Below are 20,245 nucleotides of genomic sequence, written 5' to 3' on the forward strand. Positions count from 1 at the left end.
GGGCGCTTGCGTGACTGGCAAGCCCTGGATGCCCAGCAAACGCTGAACTTTGCACGCAAGACGGATCTGCCTTGTTACGGCAGCCGGCACTGCGAGCACTGCAGCCGACAGGGGAAGAGAAGTGCTTTCAGACCTGGAAGACTTTTGTTTAATTGCACGCATGATTGGAAAAGGTCAGATAAAATCAGGAAACACCACCTCGCCCAGCCCTGGGAAGGGAAGGAGCTGTCACCCCAGAAGCAACATCGCCAGAGCCAGTGCCTTGGATGGCTTGGGTGTGTGGGATGCTTTGGATGGCTTGGGATGCTGTGCCCAAAAGGCACTCACGCCAGACAAGCAACACAGCAGAAACAGCTTTCTGGACATTTTCTGAAAATGCCTGAAGCATTTTCAGCTTCTCAAGGAGAGCCTTTGGGAAAAAGAAAGAGATTGAACTTGCCGCCAACAAACTTGTTTTAAAACTCCTGGATAGAAGTTCAGTTTTCTATCCAGGGAGGAGGGGGGTGGCAGGAGTTCTAGAGAGCAGATTGCTGGCTCCCGTTATGGAAGCAAGCTTAATAAAATTCATAGAAATATTGGTGGTTCTGCTGTGCCGTGCCAAGAATGTGTTAGAATAAAACCTTCTGAGCAGAAGGGAGAGATAGAATGTCATCTTAGCCTTGATATGAAAGATCAGCCTTCATCTCCTAAAGCATATCTCAAGGAGCAGTAACTAACACATTTACTTGCCTCCCCTCCACAGCAGGTCTCTGCGCAGCCTTGCTCGCACGGCGCATCACTGTCGCAGCCTTGTACGAATGGTACTGGGATGACCCTGGCTTGCAAAAAAAGTGATATGATAAAAGAATAAAGAGGGGGGCATTTTTTCCTACTGGTGTCTTATTGACATCCCCGTGCAACACAGACCAGCTCAGTATCCTCCATGGGAGAGCTACATCAAGGTACTTTGGATTTCTTTGAAAAAGACCAACCCCACCCCACCCTGAGCCCATGAACCGATGCATCTGGCCACACCACAGCACTCCCTTCCCTCCCTCTCTCCTAACACACCCTGCCAAAGCAACGGCCCCGTGTTCCGCCCGACCAGCAAAGGGAGCAGGGCGCGAAGCAGAGACCCTGGCAGAGAGCTGCAGTGAGGAGGGAGCAGATCTCACTTCCCAATCCTGCTCCCTTTCCCCTCGAGCTTGCTCTGACAGCAACAGGAGGAGGCAGAGGAAAGCTCTCACACTTATTTCTCAGAGCTTATTTTGGGAATCGAGCAGCCAGACCCTCGGGGACCAGAACTAGCTCTTTACATGGGCACTGATCCTCTTCCAAGGTTTTCTTTAGTCTCCTGAAATGCCCTTCAAACCTTGCCCTGAACTTGCAGGCTTACAAAGTTAACCACAACTAGGAAAAGCGAGAGGCACGTGCATGCTTGCCCCCTTCCCCAGATGCTGATTGCGTGTACCTTGAAGCTTGTGGCTTTAAGGGTCTGCATGGCCACAGCTGCGCCCAAGTGTGGCTGCTGTCCCCTAATTAATAGATCTCCTCTCTGCAGCTCTTGCCTGGGTTATTGCCAATCACCCACCTCCCATTTCCAACCTAAAACCACTTGCAACCCTAGAAAAGGAGTTCTCTGCCCTTCTCCCTCTGCATTTCTTTGAGGCAGGCAGCAAACCTTACGGAGCCAGCACCTTTATTCAAACCAGGCCCAGACTCTGACAAATGGTTTGCCAGTGTGGACTCTCTTATCTTAATAAATTTGTTATGTCAAATCTGTTTTAGTTTAGAAGGTAAAACAAAAACCTACTCGGCCAGCACACCCACCGCCTGTGCGCAGAGAAGGGAGCCAAGCCTTTGTTTCCCATCACCAGCCCCGGCTGGGTTCGCTCCTCCCTGGGAGCCGGGCACAGACAGCCGCAATCCAGCTCGCCGGGCTGGGACAGGCTCCGCCAGGCTGCCCACAGCAAGAGAGAATAAAACGCGGTGTCACCCTGAGCAGACGAGTCTGTCAACGCACGCCGACTGCGAGCTGTTCCGTGGGAAGGTGCCATCTCCACAGTTTGACCATGACTGTACCAACATCGACAGCTCCAGCCTCTTAAAGAGGCTCATCTTTTACTCCCGGCTCTCACAGCACAAGGATACTCCTTGTAAGCGCTGTTTGCCAAGTCCCAAAAGCCCGATTAGTTCTTGAACTTTTCCAAAGACCAGTCCCTCCCTTCAACAGCATTAGTCATTCAGATGCTATTAGTATCCTCCCCCCCCGCAAAAAAACTGCACGTCCCTACACGGAGCCGCGGGGACAGGCTTGTATCCTCCTTCCCTGAATGCCAGTCATGCTCCGAAGTCAACAAGGGCTGCACACAGGCAGCTCAGTGATTGCCACCAAAACCATCGCAGCCACCCAGACGTACAAGAAGGGAGAAGAGAAAATAAGCGTCTGTGTCCTCAGAGAGGAGAGGAACTGCCCAGGCACTTCAGCAGACCTGCAGTTTTGGAGAAAACAACATGTTTCAGAGGGTGCACTGGACAAGTCAGAATAGTTAAGCACAGAGGCTGAGAAATCTCCATCCTCAGCTTTAATGGACAGTCAGCAATGAGAGAGGCTCGGGGTGACAAGAAGCGAGGGACAACTTACTTGCTGGGGGCTGCCCAGAGCATCTCTCCAAGATAAGCATCACCCTCCACCAGCTCCCCTGTGACCAAGCCCGTGCCACAGGGCTGCTAACGAAGCAGAATAACCCTGGCAGGAAGGAACCAGTAAAACCAAACCAGTGCTTTACACCCGTGTTCTGGCAGGACCGTACGAAGGGGTCACCAAGGGAGGAGAGCACAGTCACGCTTTCCTCACTGCTTGGAAGCCAGGTGGTGCAGAGCCAGCCCTTGGCCCAGGAAAATAAGCTGAAGGAGCCCACCGAGTCCTTTCAGAAATAAAGCCACACTGACGTGGTCAGCTGGTAACAAAAGGTCACAGCAGGAAGAGATATAGTGAAATATACTATTTTATTGCTGCACACATGCTTACACATTTCTTCTTAAATATATTGTTGCTCTGATAAATTTTACAATCTTCTTAATTCAACAAGTGGCTAGTAGTAAATAAAAAGGACAGAGGCAACAGAACACAAATAGGACACTGGCAACGGAAGAAAAATCAAAAGGTTTTTATTTTGTGATAAAATTATTTGCAGCAAGAATAAAGTGAATCCAAATCTAAGTTTTGACCTGGGTCATCTTAATTAGAGAGTCTGCCTGCATGCTGACCATCTGCTTATGCTTTTTGATAGCCCTATTTTGCCAAAAGGGATGGGGGAGTTAAAGGACCCCGAGTAATTGGACAATCTGACGGGGCTCACAGATGTGACCACTAAGTGCACGCAGACTGACGAGGCGTTTGCCTGGCAGCCCGTGTGGAACTGCCCTGCCGGGGAGGCCGATCAAAAGGCCACACCGACCTTTCCTCCCACGTGTACAACTGCGGCCTCACTTGCTGCACGCTTAAGGACACAGGAATGGAAGTATGCAAGAGCAGCCATATGGAAAACGCTCCCCAGCACCGCTGCCCCTCCTCTGCCTTCCTCCTGCTTTGCCCACCACCAGTGTCCATTTTGCTTTTAGCAGCTGAGGCATCCGCAGAGAAAAGCATTAGCACATTCCTGGGTAATCCTGTTTCTGCATCTCGTTCAGTACAAGCAGAAGGCAAAGGCCACGTTCTGTTCTCTGCTGGCTCCGTGCAAGCCTTGTGCAGGGCTGTCACAACCACTGCTGTGGAAAGCTGAATACTAAGATGTCAGATGCGGAATTTATGCAGGAGGAGCAGAGGGGATGTGATAAACTAAACATCCTGCTTATATGTTCAGCATCATCTTCAGCCATATAGGGAAGAGAAACGCAGGGCAACTGAACCAGCTGGGTTAAGCTGTCGGTTGTTTCTGTAGCAGGCTTTCATGAGCCTGACACTCCGCTGAGCAAGAGAACAGGTAGCTCTCTTTCACCCTTCTTTCTCCAAAATATATAGGACTTCATATTAAAGCCTTCTCAATAGCTCTCCCCCTCCTCAAGTCCACTGAGATGCCTTTATCAGTTCAAGTTGTGCTGGGCTCTTTGGTGGTCCTGTCAAAGCCGCACCAAGCTTAGAGACGGACATGGAGGTACATTCCACAAATCACACAACAAACACACAGCTCCTCTCCATGTCACCACCCCAAGCAGAAGCCCACTCCTGCTGCTCCCTGCTTCCATACAGCAACACACCCCTGCGGGGACACATCCTCCTCCCTCACCCTAATACGGCTGCAGAAACCAAACTACAAGAACTCCTTGCGCTTCCTCTCAAGCGTTTTGAAACAGAAGAATCAAAGCCTTCCCTGCTTGAATAGCCCTGCAGCCACCATCCCCTGCCCCAAAGAGTCTTGTTCTGCAAGAGAAACCAGTTAAACACAGATAACAAAGTACACAACCATCTGGGGTCCAGGTAGGTCAATGCACCCCATTCCTGCCCCGCCAGCTCTGTCCCCAGCTTCTGTTAAGTGGAACTCAATCCTCACATGATTTTGCCGAAGTCCAGCTTCTCTCGAGGACAGCGGCCAAACTCCGATGCCCCCTCCTCGCTGCAACCAAACCCAGCCTGCCCAGTGCAAGTGGTGCCCAAAGCCTGCCCACGTACATGCAAACGGCTGCAAGGCACGCCAGAGACGGGCAGGTACTCTGAGCAGGGCAGCAAGGCTGCAGTTCTCACAGGGTGTGCGAGCATCACTTTCTTACCGGGTGTGATTAGCAAAGAGAAACCCATCGTCCCAGTACATCCACACCTGTAGCAAGTCCCTGTTAAACACTGGATCTCCAAATCCTTTCCTCATCCATGTGAAGCACCACCACCATTACAGAAAACAACAGACTGAAGCTGCAGGGGATCCATGCCCAGTTCCCACCTCGAACACTAAAACCACACCTGACATGGATTGTTTCAGGCTCTTGCCTCACTAAGTGACCAAAATGACGATATGGGTTAGTAACGGCAGCCCACTGTCTGTGCAAGGTTCCCTGTGTGCTTCACACAATGCCTCTTCTCCCTCCCAACTCACAGCACAGCAAAGTATGCCCGGCCTGTGCCTTGGAGACCCAAGACTCTCGTAACGTGCCGTTCTGCAGATGAACAGCTCGGAGGGCAGCCTATTTGGCAAGGCAAGCTCTATGCAGGGGTATTGCCCGCTGATTGGCGCCAAGGAGAAAGAACATCATTATCCTCATTAGGAGCCTAGGGAGACAACGCCAGATAACAAGACCTACTGCAGAACACAGATTCAAAAACATTCATTAGTACAAACAGTGAATTTCCTGGAGAACAATGAAGCTACAAGGCTCGAGGCTGAGCAAAGCCAGAAGGTCGACGAGTGGGACAGCTGCCCTGCGAGAGATCCAAAAGGCCCCTTTTCCTTTCAAAAAAGATTTCCGTTGACCCCTCTTCCCTGACCCACCAGCAAGCCAGTTTTGCTCTACCACAATGGACAAAAAGAAAGGGAAAAGTGCTGTTTCCAAGAAGAAGGTGCTTCCTTCCCCTGTTAGGGATAAAAGGGATGCTCTCCCTTTTTTATGCATTGAAAGCTACTGCTTTCTAAGAATGGAAGGACTTTGGTCTCTACTGTATTCCCAAAGATGTTTGTTCAGAAAGCAAAGCTTTTAAATTCTGAGCACTTCAAAGCAATGAAAAGCTATGGAAGACCTGAAAATCACTTTGTTTTTTTCATCCAAGACCTACAACAGCAGTTGAAGACAGTGCCTTCCATATAGCCAAGTACTCCTGTGTCCCTGTTAGGGAAGCACTGCCCACCTTTGCCAATCTTATAATGCTGACAGTGAAAGAAAGGCCGCCTCCTTTCTACTACACTTATTTGGAGAGTTTAATCCAGTTGTCTTCCTCTGCTGGTGGCAATTCAACAAATATCCTGGCATGAACCAGTTTCAGCAGTGTGTCGTTGGGCAGAACAGGATGGGTCCTAACACCAGGCAGTACCAAGTCCCCCAGCACAGCTCCCTTACCACTGCCAACAGCTTGCAGTCTCCTGTCCGCATTGTATTGTACAAAGGAGCAGCTACTGACTTGGGCTGAGCTTTGGGAGCTACTTCTGAAAGGAGAAACAAAAAAAACCACTAAAATAAAAACAAACACAAACCAGACACACGAATGTCCAGACATAAATAAATTAAAAAGAAACCATGCCTGAAAGTGGATGGGAAGGAGGACAAAGAAGGGGAAGAGAGACATTCAGAGACTCAGATGTTCTCACGCTCCAAGCCAGCCCAGTGGGGGCTACACGGGCTGCACACGACAGCCAGGATTTGCACACATCAGCACTCAAGCCCTATACTGGCCAGGAGGTTTTCCAGAGCTTCAAGTTTCTGGTTGGCTTCCTCGATGGCACTGTAAGTCTGCACGTTGCTGGTGATGTGGAAGCGGATGTCATCAACCAGAGGAATGGAGTCAGTCTCCTGCCGTTCCTCCACAGCCTCCGCATTCTCCTTCACAGCAGCCACAAACTCCTCCAACTCCACCAGCTGTATGGGGTGGACAAGGTAACCATTAGGAAGAGAAGACGACAGGCAAAGGGATGTATAGGGTTGGGATAATGGGCTCAGCCAGTGTTGAGGGATCCCACAGAAGAAAAGGGAATGCTAAGGGTACACGGAGACCCAAATCTTCCTATGTCTTCTACAGACGCCACTTGGAGATGCCATTCATCCTAAGGAGGCAGTAATACTCCAACAATAAATGGCCACAGCCACTAGCAATCTGCACCTCAAGTAGCGCACCGTAATACCCACTAACTAAGCACCTGTAGTTGTGGTATTGGGGCACGTGAACATACACAATATTCCCTCCAGAAAGGCTCTCCAGCAGGAACCAGGAGATGCTGCCAGACACTTTTGGGAAATATCTTGCAACAGACAAGACAGCAGGTGCTGGTGCCCAGTTCAGAACCAGGAGCCACAGATGACTCTATTCCCACCATGGCTCACAGCCCTACCACCAACAGCCGACCCGCAGATCACAGCAAGGCAGCTGCTCTGTTCTGCGCCCAACCTGACGGAATCAGGTCACTCATGAATGATTTTGCATCAAGTTCCCCAGGAACATGTGGTGTGCTGAAGGGCGAGAGGCAGCTTCCGTCTGTCTACGCTACCAAACTGTGCCTGGGCACAGCGGGTTGCTGAGCCCCGCTCTATGCTACGCACACTGCCAAAACCTCTCCTTGTTGCCATCATCAGTGCATTTCCACTGGCAGCTGCTGATGTCTGAACAGCTGGGGTGGCTCCATTTGTGCCAACACCCTTAGGAAGGCACACCGCCAATGCTGGGTCCGAGGACTCCCGCTCAGGCTAGAGAAGGGGAACGCAAAGCCCTACCTTGCCCGGTTTCTACTTGGCACATTCATTCAGCTTGCAAACCAAATTCCCTTTTCAGAAGCCAGAATCTGGGTGCATACTGATGCGTCTATCATCCCCAAGCTATACACTGAACAAAGTAACAGCCCCAGAATCATTTCCTTTGCTATTTTCACATGCCAAAAGGAATTTCACACCTTTCAAGATGCAGGTGAAAATATTACATTCCCATGTGAACTGTACAAGCCATTTATAAAGATCTGTCTCGGGATCAGAACACCCCATAGATTCTAGTCTATCCTTCCATATGGCAGCTTCCTCCACAAATCTTGAAACGTCAAGCTATAATCACTCAGGATTATACTTAAATGGAGCCCCAAAAAGAAAACTTCAGTGCTAGATTCATTACTTCTAGCTGCTCAGCAGCCAAATTTCCCCTATGGAAATCCCTACTGTTAGATTTGTCATCTTGGAGGAGAGTACATATCACATTGATTACTCTTTTCTGTAGCGTTACGCCAGGAAGAACTCCCTCCAGCAAACACCAAAAAACATTTCCTGCACAGAGCTCCCCTGCACACTCCATGGGGTTCTCCAGGCTGCAGCCGGTGTATTCAGGCAACACCGTTGTTGCTTTGGGCACAGTGGCTGAAAGCTCAGTGAAAGTCACCCGCCCATGGCACTTGGCACCTGAAGAACTTTGGGGACACATTTTTCACCCCACAGTCCACAGGCATGTGCTAGACAGCCACTAGTATCTGGCTTACTGCAGCAGCATCAGGTACCGCCCCACTCCTCATCCTCTGTCCTAACTCACCATGTGCATTGCTACTTAACTGCTGCTCATTTTCAGGAAGCACGTTTAACCAGAGCGGTCAACCATTTATTACGGACTAAAGTACAACCATTAGATCTGTTGTATCTATGGCTCACTGTGCAGATAGATTTACGGGCACATGTGGTAAGTGCAGTAGGGGGTGTTTCCGCTACCTTCTCGATGATCTTTGCCATGTACTCCGTGCACTGGTCCTCCAGGCGAGTCAGCTGGAACAGCTTTGCGATCCTCCAGATGCTGACAATGTTGTCCTCATCGAGGATCTGAGCCAAGGTCCTGCCGCAAAGGCGCTTAAGCCCAGGCAGCAGGTACATGTCTGCCACGCACAGCACATCGTAGGCGTTTTCCGGGGACAGCTGGCAATGGAAAGAGGAGAATTACTGTCCAGTCCTACCCACTTCAGTTGTCTCTGGCAAACTGCCTTCTTCTCTTGTGTTTTAGCAGAGATTCCCTAAAGTGGCATTTGGCCCATGACCTGACAAGTGTTAGCAGTACTATGGAGAGACAGGAGCTCAGTCCTTCAGGGCGAGCTCTTCCACCCAGTTACCACAGAGGAGTTTAAAATGCTGCAGAGGCAGCTTGCTCAGCACAAAGCAAGAGGTTTGCCACGCTGCAGCTAACCCCTCTAGCTAAGCACAAAGCAACGCTGGAAGACTGAAGTGCAGCTGAAAGCCGGCTGCTAAGAAATATTCAATGTGGCAGTGGAAGGAGGTAGCTTGTACCAGAAGTACTGAAAGCCCTTCAAAGCGACAAATGGCAGAACAGAGCGCCTTGTCCCCAGCTAGGACTCTTCCTCCTGTTTTGTACTGCTGGACCTGCATTTTGTGAAAAATGTGCAACATTCTCTTAAGTTCCCTCCCCAAACTGGCTCTGTGAACTCAGCCAGTACAACCTCCCTGGCACAGGGACGCATCCAAGGACAGAAAATTGCACCCCAAATAAACTACAGGTGAGGCCCCACTAGGTACAGAACAGACTCTGCACATCAAATGCTACTGGAGCTCTATCAGGCATTCAAACTGAACTAAATTCAAGCACCAGATGTTCAAACTCGCACTGTCGTGAATGGCCTTTAACATTTTCAGGCGCTTGAGCTAGAGAATCACCCTCCCATTTCCCTCTTGGGTACTTTTGTTCCTTGCAAGTGATCTGAGCATACATAATGTTGGAGACACCACCTCCAGCTTCACTCAGTCTCTTCTCCCTGGCTGGGCAAATCCTATTTTAGTAAGCCATCTGCGTCACTAACCTGGAACTAGATCCTCTCTCTGCACAGTTCTGTTCCTGCTAATGTGAAGTGCAAAGAGTGCAGTTACCCACATCCATTTTAACAGCAAATCTGCAGGATGCAGCATAGCCTGGCTGTGGAGGAGGCGAGATCACTTGCATCTAGAGACCAAGCCACACTGGTCTAGATTGAGGAATGGTAACTCTGGTGCAGCGTGGTCCACTGCCCTGATAACTGCTGAGCAGCGAGAAAGAACCCTGCTGTCCACAGCTACACATGTGGTTGCTCACTCTGACAAGTGCAAAAGGCTGATTGTCTCTTCCCCCACAGCTGCCCACACCAGTGTTTAGAGAGACTACTCACAGCAAATGTCTCAGCTGTATAACACCCTGCAACAGCTGTGCAGAAGGATGCGAGATGTATTAGAGGCATGTCATGAATGCTATAGTGCCACAGTGGTGTAACAAAGCTCTTGGGGTTATTAATCAAGTGCTGCTTTGTCCTTTCATAAGCTCCAAGAACTTCACGAGTTGGAGGCATTTGAGTCAATACTATTGATGGCAGCAGCTCCCAAATGCTTGATCAAGGATAAACCCGGCAAACGTTCCTCCAAAAGCCCCCTTCAGCCCACATAAATACCCTGATCAGCAACTTCTCTTTCCATCTGGAACTCGTTCTGTCCTCTGCACACACTCTTCCCTCCAACTGCAAGCATTGTCACTATTACATGGTAAAGAGACATAAATCCTATGGAAAAACAGAAGTGGAATTGAGGGTGCTGACACCTGACTGAAGATACCCAGGGCAGGGAGAACACTCCACATAAGTGTGGAACTTGAGCCATATTCCTGTTTTCTTGACCATTTTTCCTAGCAGTTTTTCATGACAGATGAACTCTCTGCAGAAGCTCATACCTTGACTGCTCAGTTTGAAATCCAAGCTAGTTTCTGCGATGGTACCATCCTGCATAGAAAACATGTAAGTAAGACCCTTTCAACTCCAACAGATTTTTGGTCTGTCCTCCTGCTCCAAGTCCTGACAGGGCAGCTGAGGCACCCCTTGGAAAGGGACGGCTGCTTGGAGGGCAAGCAGACTGGAGAGGCGCAAGGGAACAGGGTCACGCTGCAGTGCAGTCACAAGGTCAGGAGGGTCTTCACAACCCCAACATGCTTCTTTCCCTCTCTGCCTGCCCTTTCAGTGCGTGGCTGAGGGAAGAGTGCAGAGAAGTGAAGCGTGTGCTCTCCAGCATACCAATGGCAATCCTGCCCTTGCTGCCGTTTCTCCCTACCGCACGTTCCCTGCTGCTACCCGGAGGTGAACGGATCAGCAGAAACAAGGTCACAGCTGTGTGCACTCTCTGTATGTGGCACCTAACCCAGAGCACAAATACTGCTTGGGAGAAGTGACGCTGGCAGGTGCGGCAGCGTCTCTGCTCACTGCCCTAATGCCAGAATGCATTCTGGCATCTTGTAGCTAGACCTGCTGAAAGCATTTGCACAAAACCAGAGCAGGAAACTGCTTAAAAGCTGAGATTTGCTGCACCTTCCACTAGCTGAAAACTAAGTGGGTTAGAGCCATTTTCTTACTGCTTGCAATACTGAGCACAGCAAGGCGTTGGTCTCCCAGTGGAACCTTTTCCCATCCCAACAATAAGTAACAGTGGAAATAATGACTTGCTACAAATGGAAAAGCGGGCTATGATGCCAAGAGTAAATAAGCCGAAACTCTCAACCTTTCCACATTTCCAAACGTGTTCAATCTGCCATCTACTGGCAGCTGCTCACCTTATTCTTCCACAGAGCCCAAGAGGGAAATCTGCAACGCCCTGCATTTATCACGCCAACATACAACGTGCAACCTAATTTCCGAATTTTTGTTATGGGATTAAAGACTAGGGATTTTCTTGACTAATGGCATGCACATAAACTAGATCCCTGCCTGGCTAACAGCAAGTCCCAGTACGTGGGTTCCTGAGACAGAAGTGATGTAGCAGAGCAGGGCAGTGGGATTTAAGAAACCACACACACACCCGCCTCCAGATGCTGTAAGAAAATACTGCTGTGAACACCTCCAGAATTAACCAGCACAGGAGGAAAGGCTCCATGGCTAGCCTCACCTCGGTATCATCACTGTAGATGTAGTAGAGGACTCGGATGAAGATGTCTTCTGAGATGTTGTGGAGAGTCACCACAGGGATGCTGGGCTGTGTCTGCAGCTCTTCACTCTCACTGAAATGGTCTTCAAGGAGGGCTTTGAAATAATCACTGCGACCACAGAAAAATGCCTGGAGAAGGAAGAAAAACCAAAAAACTAGCATCTTTCTTACTGCACCAAACCACACAGCACTACCAACCAGCTGTCAGCGCATTTCCCAAGTTCTTGCTCTGTAACACCGATTCTCCCTATATTTTAAACCTGCATCTCCAACAATTTTTCCATACCTTATTTCTATCCATGCCTACCCTCAGAACCAAAAAAAAACAATCTATAAACTTAAGAGATTGGAAAGTAGCATGGTATTGGGGCAGGAGTTTGAGTTGAGGTTGGATCTCAAAATGCATTCTTACTGCTTACTGCAAACTTACTGTTTACTTACAGCTCAAACATTCCCCTCTCCAGACACTGAACTCACAAGCCAGCAGTAGAGATTTTGCAGCTGTGAATGCTGAGCTGAATCCATAAATTTATCTCCTCACCTCTGCAAGAAAGGCAGGGTTTGCTGTTTTGTTATATGCTTTAAATATAGTTTCCAGCTACAATAAGACATTTGGTTTTCCAGCTGATGAGACAATGCTACTTCTGCAGAGCGCACGCAGCACTGGATGAGCAGGGGAGACAGGTACACTAGACTCATGGCAAAAAGGAAGGAGAATGAAGTATAGCACAAGCACATACCTTATGACACAAAAAGTTGTAATCTGCCACCCGGAAACACACGTCAGGACAGCTGTTAAAGTTGTCGGTGCTGTCAAATGGCAACTCCCCAAAACCAACCTAGAAAGAGAAAATAGAAAACCCTACCTTTAACATTCGTGCATTACCCATGTTCATCGTCCCAGGTTTGGACTTCTTGGTCTTCCCAGAAGCAACCATCCACCTGTTCCCTCAGCACAGTACAGAGCACCAGAGATGCTCTGAATACAGGTTTCAATGTGAGGAACTGAAGTCCTTGCACTCCTGATGGAGATATTCCTGGTACAAGTTACAGCTGCCTCCCTTAACCGTGGGAACACCCTGACCCTCCATACATCTCTGGAAAACTTTTCTGTGCCTCCTAACATGGCAGATAAAGTGGAGGTGAAGTTTTACTTCACGTAGTGGGTATCATAAGCATACTAGAGCTTAGGACTAGCCCTTCCTGTAGATGTACAGGTAGATGTAGTAACATGTAGATTACACAGACGTATACGCCAGTTTAAAGTGCTTTGGCTACAATTACTGCCTCGCTTGAACAATCCAACATTTCTAAAGCACATTTTAAATTTCTCATTTGATTTGCTGCCAAAGATAGTGTTGTTGCAGTATTAATACTCTAGTGAATTATTTTAACACCAACACACCTCCTCCCTGTCCCCCATGCCAACAAAGACAGCGCGCACACACACAAAAAAATCTGTTGGCCTTATGTTATTTTAAAGTGACACTTCCAAATATCTTCACTTTCACCTAATCCTATACACAGGGTAACTCAATTGTAAAAAAGAGTTTATGTTCACATCATGTAACCAAGACAATTAATCCCTGGAAAAAAAGTTTCCCCTGGTTCTTGCTTTCCAAACACATGCCCCCGAGCTGCCTGGGCTGAGGAGTTTATTGCCACTGTCTCTCATCCAAGAAAGTTACATCCCAAGTTTGCACCTGGGAAAACCCTGGGCTGAGCAGTCGCAAATATCTAAGCACCATTTCAACACGCCTGCCTCCATCCTAACTGAACGCAACTACCTTTCAGCTTTACTGAAGAGCCAGATGACTTCTCCCTCCCAAGCGGAACAGGCACAACCCGCAACACACTGGGCTGGTGCCCTCAGCCAAGCTCCGTTCGCATGCAGTGGGGTTTCTCTCACAAAACAGGTTCTCGGATGTGGCAAGGCACCAAGCTGGCAAAAGCTCATACCACCACTGAACACGGCAATCTGGCCCCATTTGCCAGGGTCTTTGTCTGTCCAATGCAACACTTGGCAGCTTCTGGTTCCTATTCAGAGGAGAGTAAGCCCAGTGACATTCAAACTCCACGCGTGGCTGTCACAGTAATGCTGCCTCTCCACAGCACCTCTCCCCCGTGAGTCCTTCCCCATCTGGGACGACTTCTCCCAGAAGAGATGCAGCAATCCAAGGAACGCTCCCCACCTGATGTATTCCCTGCTCTTCATACAGCTGTAACACAAAGGGCGCCTCCAGCCCTGAAGACGAGATCAGGTCGCCCCAGCTGTAGATTCCCCAGGCTGCTATCTTGCTGTTACCTGTGTCTCATGTTACAAGGCAACGAACAAACTGGTCTGGGGTCTGCAGCCACACGCTCTGTGGCACCCCGTTACAAATGCCAGTAGCCATGATCCAACTGCCCACTCTGTTTGCCTTGCTGCTACCCCCACCCTCCGCACACAGCTTCCGTGTCCTCTCCTAGAAGTTCTGACATGACTTTCAAGGCACATTTCAAGGCACTTTGCAGGCACGTTACAGGTAAAGCAAACCTAGAAACTGGCTTTGATAAGATGCCACTCTTTGTAGCGCTAGCGTTTTAATTGAGACATAAACTCCACATCTCCTACCTGCATCCCTTCTTTGCTCCCCTTTAATTGTCCAAAGGTAAATCTTTAAAAGGAATCCATCCCCCTGGAATGGACATGGGGGTTTGATTTGTCTCACAGTTTGTCTCCTGAATTACAAACTCCTTCAGGCTCAAATTCCTGCTTCTAGCCTTGCCTGGCCCCCGCTCTGATGCTCAGGTTTACAAGGTCATTTCCAATTCCTACTACAAAAGCAGGTTCATGTCTTTGTCTCTCCCATTCAGCATGAAGTGGATTTGCAGATTTTTCCCTTTTACTTCCCTTTTAAGCCTCTACTGCTTCTACTCTCCTGCCTTGTCACGCTTGAGGAATTTCACCTCCCTTTCAGGGTCTCCTTGCAAAAAACGGGCTTATTCCTCCCATCCTCCCCAATTCAAGCAACCTCTTTAGCATACCGCCCTGCCCAGGCAAAGCACAGCTGCCAAAGTTAAGCACGTTGTCCAGGAAGTACAAAATACTCTAGCCTACAAGGTGCAAACACATTCACAATAACTCATTCACCATACAGAGATACTCTCAAAACCTCTACAGCGTAAGACTGCTTTCAACGTTCACAGGATCTTCCAGCCATCACATGTGGAGGACCAAGTCTTTGTTGCTACGAATTTGCTATTAGTGCTTAAATAGAAACGTTGCTGGAGGCAAAAACATACAAAAAAGCAGTGGCAGCAATTTGTGCCTTGGCCAGATTATCTCAGCAAGAAAATGGTAAATAAATTACAACACAAAATACAGGGGTGAGCGATCCAAGAGAAGATTACCAGCCCATAACCAGATGCAAGTGGACTGCATTAAAAAAAAAAAAAAAAAATTGGAAGCATGTTGTAAATAGCTCAGTTAATCTGCCTCTGCCAAGCGGGCAAAGCAAAGCACAGGAATAACTGCCACGGACAACCACGCTACACAGGTGCGGAGACAGACAAGATGGAACCCATCTACTCGTTTCCAACTGTTCTTTCTACGCATTACAAGATTCAGCCTTACCCCAAAAGTGACAAACGGTCACATTTTTTTGCAGCCACACCAAACGTCAATACAGATGGAGAGAGCAGTGTTTATTTCATGGCAAACTCTGATCCTTTTAAGTCTGATTTCATCTTGGTTTGGAAAAAATAAGATTTCAGTTAAAAGGTCATGAAAAACTGTGCCTACGGTCTCGTGTACTGGAAGCCCTGGAGTCTCTAACTCAGAGGTCCCCTGGCAGCCAGGAGATGAAGAGCCAGGCAGGCAGACAGTGGAAAGCCACATGGTTTTTGACAGCTGCCTGGCTTTTGGTGGTATTTTACTTAAATCTGTCACTGCTAAATTTTATTGCACCAAACCAAAGCAGCAGCTGTTGTGGTCAGAAAAATTCTGGCCATTACTAGTTTAAAACATAATAGAGACAACAACAACACCTCTAAAAACAAACACTGAAAGAGAAAAGGCTTTCAAGTATAAACAGGAATGAGAAACAAGATACCAAGACTACAAATGTTTTTAAAAGTACAAAGAATAGACAGGTCTCACCCTAAAAACTAATAATGAACTGTGATTGGATATCAAATATTAATTATTGTTTTAGTCATATAGCATATTACTGAACTATGAAATTGGGATGCATAGAGTTTTCTGCATCATTCAAATACCAAAGACATTACATGCAAATTATTTGTTCATAGTAAAACAGAAAGTTGTATACATCCCAATTTCACGTAACAAGGCATTACACGACATGCAGCAGCTCAGAATGTCTCTTGCCAAATTCTGAGCGTTACCTGAAATGTCATCAAGAAATGCTGGCTTTTATCCAGAAGCTCAATACCTATTTTGTTCTGTATAGGCTGGAAAAAAATGGATGTTCCTCTCAAGAACACAGATCTTTGTACGTGACTATTCAGTGGTCCCTGACATTTTAGGTTATATAGCTTGTATACTATTCCCTGTACGGCATCAAACCGTGTAAGAATGAGGATGCGTGAATCCTCTGTTCTGGAACAAAGTCTCTTAGTTCACAGAACTGAGCAATTTGCAAACATTAGGATGAGATACAAATGGCAATAGGATGAAGAACTTTGTTCATACAGTCTTTGTAAGTTAACAGAAAAAAAAATAAGACCTAGAGAGAGAAAAAAAATCTTTTAGAATTTACCCAGCTTAAACAAAGGACCCATACTCATGCATACATACAAATTCTCCAGTGAACAGGTGTGCGCCCTCTTCACTTTTACAGCCATAACAAGTCTAATGCTGCTGTAACTGCCTTCGTTCTGGTCTATGAACATAGCCAGAAAACCACAGCTCACAGAGGCATTCACAGTGCTGTCAGATTATTATTCCAAGTTTCATATTTTCCTTCCAGCTCCTATTCTGCGTGAAAGAATTAAAAGGGAAGCGTTTCTAATCTTTGAGAAGAAAAGCTTAAATCAACAGGAAGGTATCAAGGTCTGGGAACCAGCAATCAAACAGAAAGTATTTTTTTATTTGTGAAGTAAGTTAGAATTTATGTGAATTTCACTGTTTTGAGGCCCATGATCCTCTTTTTAATTCTTGGGGAGGTAAATCTGAGCCTTACTTAGAGTATTGCCTCCCTTTAAAGCCTGCAAACATACAGAAAAGCATATTGAAAGCCACATTTAGAGACGGAGTTATTTAGGGGAGGCAGGTTACGTAGCAAAGATTTCCACATTGGTAGATGGAAACTTGATGGAGAAAAGCTCCCTCTATAAAGTGCTCAGTACTTGGAGAAACATGACTGCCAAACACCAGCATAAAACACGCCGGCTTATTACAGGTACGAGACCTTATCCAGCAGGTCAGTCACGCTCTCATGCACACACACGCGCTCTGTGCCAGGGGACAAAAAGAAAAAAGACAATAAACTTTGCTACCTCACTCAGTCATAGAACCTCTGGGCACAGCAGCCACCAAAAATGAGTTCATGTTATTAAATTCAGTGCTTGGTATAAGAGAGAGAGAGGAAAAAAAAAAAAAGACAGACATAAGAGGAAAGTGAATCTGCTGATATTACAGAAAACAACAGATGCAGGGAGGGAGAATGAAGACCGCTAATATTTATCCTGTACTTCTGCAACAGGGAGCGAAGATTCACATCTCTGAGTCTAACTAATAATACTGATGGTATTTTAACATAGTGATCACCAGCCTGTAGACGGTGGGCTATTTCCTAGGGTCAACGAGAGGTAAAGAGCAAATCTATTGCCAGTCAAGTCAAATTTGCTTCAGAGGGACTCACGTTTCTGCTGGAAATATTTTCAGGGTTCGAAAGCCCCTCTACACTGCAGGGTGTCAGTTCCTAGCAAGCAAGCCCAGGAAGCCATCTTCCATCTATATGTCCCTTTGGTTACCTACGCCTGCTGATAAAAGCATTTCTGATACTCAAGAAAGATGCCAGAGAGAAGGAAAAAGAGCTGGGGGCCAATTCTTGTCCCATTGTAGTCAACGGGGAAATCCCCACCAACCACATGGCAAGGGTTTTGTTTACCAAGAGCCCCACCAGGGGAAAAAATCCAAGCAAAAGAACCAGCACTGACAGCCTCATTACACAATTTAACCGCATTTCCAAGCAATAAAAGGCTTTCAGCATTTGGAGCACCAGGAAACGAGCAAGCACTAAACTCAAACGGAGATAATGCAACCGAACACACGTGAACACACACACATCACCGCCCCACAGAGACCAGAAGTAGTATAAACGCTCCCTACCCGCAGTTCGGCTGGCAGGGCGCAGTCTGCTAGAAGAGCCAGATCTTCCTGCAGCCGGCAGTTACCTGTGGGCTCAATCGTCAGCACTTTCACACAGGTCCCTGGCTTGGAAGAGACTGGAAGAAGCAAAAAAACAAAACAAAACAAAACAAAACAAAAGAGCAGAGATGCCTAAATTCCTCTACAAACATTCTCTCCCATTTAGAGAAAAGAAAGACACTCCAGGAAACATCAATATTATTGCTGTTTAGCTTTTTTACTGCAAAACCCATGCGATTCCTCTATGTAAACGTGCATACAGCACCCCTCAGTAGAGCTGGTGAGCAGGGCTGGAAGGGGACGCATGTATTGTTGGCTCTGCTCAAACCCCTACTTAATTCCTTGTGCTGGAATATCAACTGTGGTAAACACGAAGTTGCCACAGGCATATTTCAAGCCTAACTTGCTCTCCGCAACCCTTGTCATCAATTATAGTTGAGGACCCTTGATCAGGCTGCCTCCAATCCCTGTAGGAGCCACTCACACAATGCCTTCCCCAGCTGACCACCCCTACCACTGACAGTGTCACCTAAGGTGAAGCCTATGCCGGGGAGTATTTAGTTAAAACAGCGCCTCTCTGCTCAGCCACGTGTCCCATTTGAGCTGTGTCATCCTAACTTCACTCCAGGGAACAAAGGGACTTATTCTTGTTTAGGGAATAGTTCTCTGCACCCGACTCTGTCCTCTACTCTGTACCTGTAGATCCCCAAAGCACGAAGACTCCCAAAACACCTGGACTCCTGAGCATGCCTGTGTTGTTTGCAAACGTTAAATAAGCATTGCTACCACCACCAAAGAGATCAAATAAACCATACAGAGATGGCGACTTCATTTGCCTTTTTCAGACCTAGTGTGTCTTCCTGCCTTACCCTATCAGCCTACACAGTTAAACAGCCTGATAAAGGAGAAGCAAAATACATGATCATACTTTTGTGGCCTTGCTCTGACCAAAGTTGCGGTGGAGCTCATTGAAGCCGACCCCCTTAACTTCAAACAAGCAGCAGCCCAAAGCATACCCAGCTATTGTGTTACGATACCACTGCCATCGCAGCCTTTCCTCTTTCTGGCCACCTCCCTCCCGCAGTTCACTACCCCAGGCCAGTTTTTAGCTCAGCATGCTTTGGGGTGAGGAGTGGAGCATGTAAGACATTCAAGAGTCCCTGGCATATAGGGAAGCATGTGAAGATACATGGAGCACCACTGGAAAAATGCAAAGTTGCGGTGAGGAAGACTTGAGATACTGTTGAGAGCCAGAGAGACGCAGAGTTAACTCTCAAGGACAAAAGAGTTAAGCGGCCCCATGCTGAAGCATTCAGAATAATTTCTGACAGGCATGATTCACTGCATTAAAACCCCTCGCAGGTGAATCACGCCACCTTGAGACCTCATTTTTCCTGACATTTTGCACAGCATTACATGAGCTCCGTCAGATGACTCCATTGGGCCGTGGGCGAAACAAGACCATGATGTGCCACAAAACAAGTTCTCCACCCCCTCCCTCCACATTACCGCTGCACTCTTCAGATATGCCACCACTGTACCTCAAATGGGATGAATATCCCAGAAAGACAGTGGAAAGGGAAGGATAGTTTACCAATACAAGACAGTCAGGTACCATCATTGCTACACAGGGAGCTTACAGCAGCAAGGAGACAGGCTGCTCTATTAGCATTAAACGGTACCTTCAGATAGAGGAATTCCAGGGTAAATAAGCCAAGAGGAGACCGGGCACCAACACAAACAAGACCGAGTGTGTTTTCTCGAAGAGCCCTGTCCGCTTACAGACCAGTGTGAGAAGGAAGTTTCTCAGTGGGCAATTAGAAATTCTTCCCGGCAAAGAGAATCATTTATATTTGTGTAGTGCCTATTATAATAGTTGCCAAATCAATCAGGCTCTGTAAGCACTAATGGACCCGGCAAGTTTTAAGCAGTAGTCAAGAGAAAGTGTTCTTCTCTTGGGATCTGCAAAGCATCTATGCACTTTCAAAGTGACAACAAAGAATAGTGATTTGTCTCAGAAGCACATCTACCACGAGACATTTCAGACGCTGCGTCTCTCAAATCCAAGAGCAGAGAATTTGATATCACAAGCAGCTCTCTCCTAACAGAAACAATAAACATCAAAGTGACAGAACAGGAATAAGTTGTTGGCGGCAAGCAAGCAGCAGGGACCATCACCTTCCTGCAAGAACTAGGAAAGAAGGGTTTTCTGAAAAGAGCAACATAAACAATGCAAGGAGCTGGAGGGAATAACCCAACTACAGTAAAGAACGGAGGATTTTG

At 47.5% G+C, this 20,245-nt stretch overlaps 1 protein-coding gene across 2 annotated transcripts in view; it reads right to left on the reverse strand.

Annotated features, from left to right (window-relative positions):
* Window positions 1-3,130: 3,130 nt before the first annotated feature.
* ABTB1 (ankyrin repeat and BTB domain containing 1) overlaps window positions 3,131-20,245 on the reverse strand; it is a 28,940-nt gene continuing 11,825 nt past the window's right edge. For both annotated transcript variants that reach the window (XM_074602623.1, XM_074602622.1), the window contains exons 8-12: window positions 17,924-18,039; window positions 12,327-12,425; window positions 11,548-11,715; window positions 8,359-8,559; window positions 3,131-6,540 (exon numbers count right to left, since the gene is read on the reverse strand). In XM_074602623.1, the coding sequence (XP_074458724.1) occupies window positions 6,334-6,540; window positions 8,359-8,559; window positions 11,548-11,715; window positions 12,327-12,425; window positions 17,924-18,039 (791 nt within the window). In that variant the 3' untranslated portion in view covers window positions 3,131-6,333. The remainder of the gene's footprint in view (window positions 6,541-8,358; window positions 8,560-11,547; window positions 11,716-12,326; window positions 12,426-17,923; window positions 18,040-20,245) is intronic.

Source organism: Larus michahellis, chromosome 10 (assembly GCF_964199755.1).
Source record: "Larus michahellis chromosome 10, bLarMic1.1, whole genome shotgun sequence".
Classification (NCBI taxonomy): domain Eukaryota; kingdom Metazoa; phylum Chordata; class Aves; order Charadriiformes; family Laridae; genus Larus; species Larus michahellis.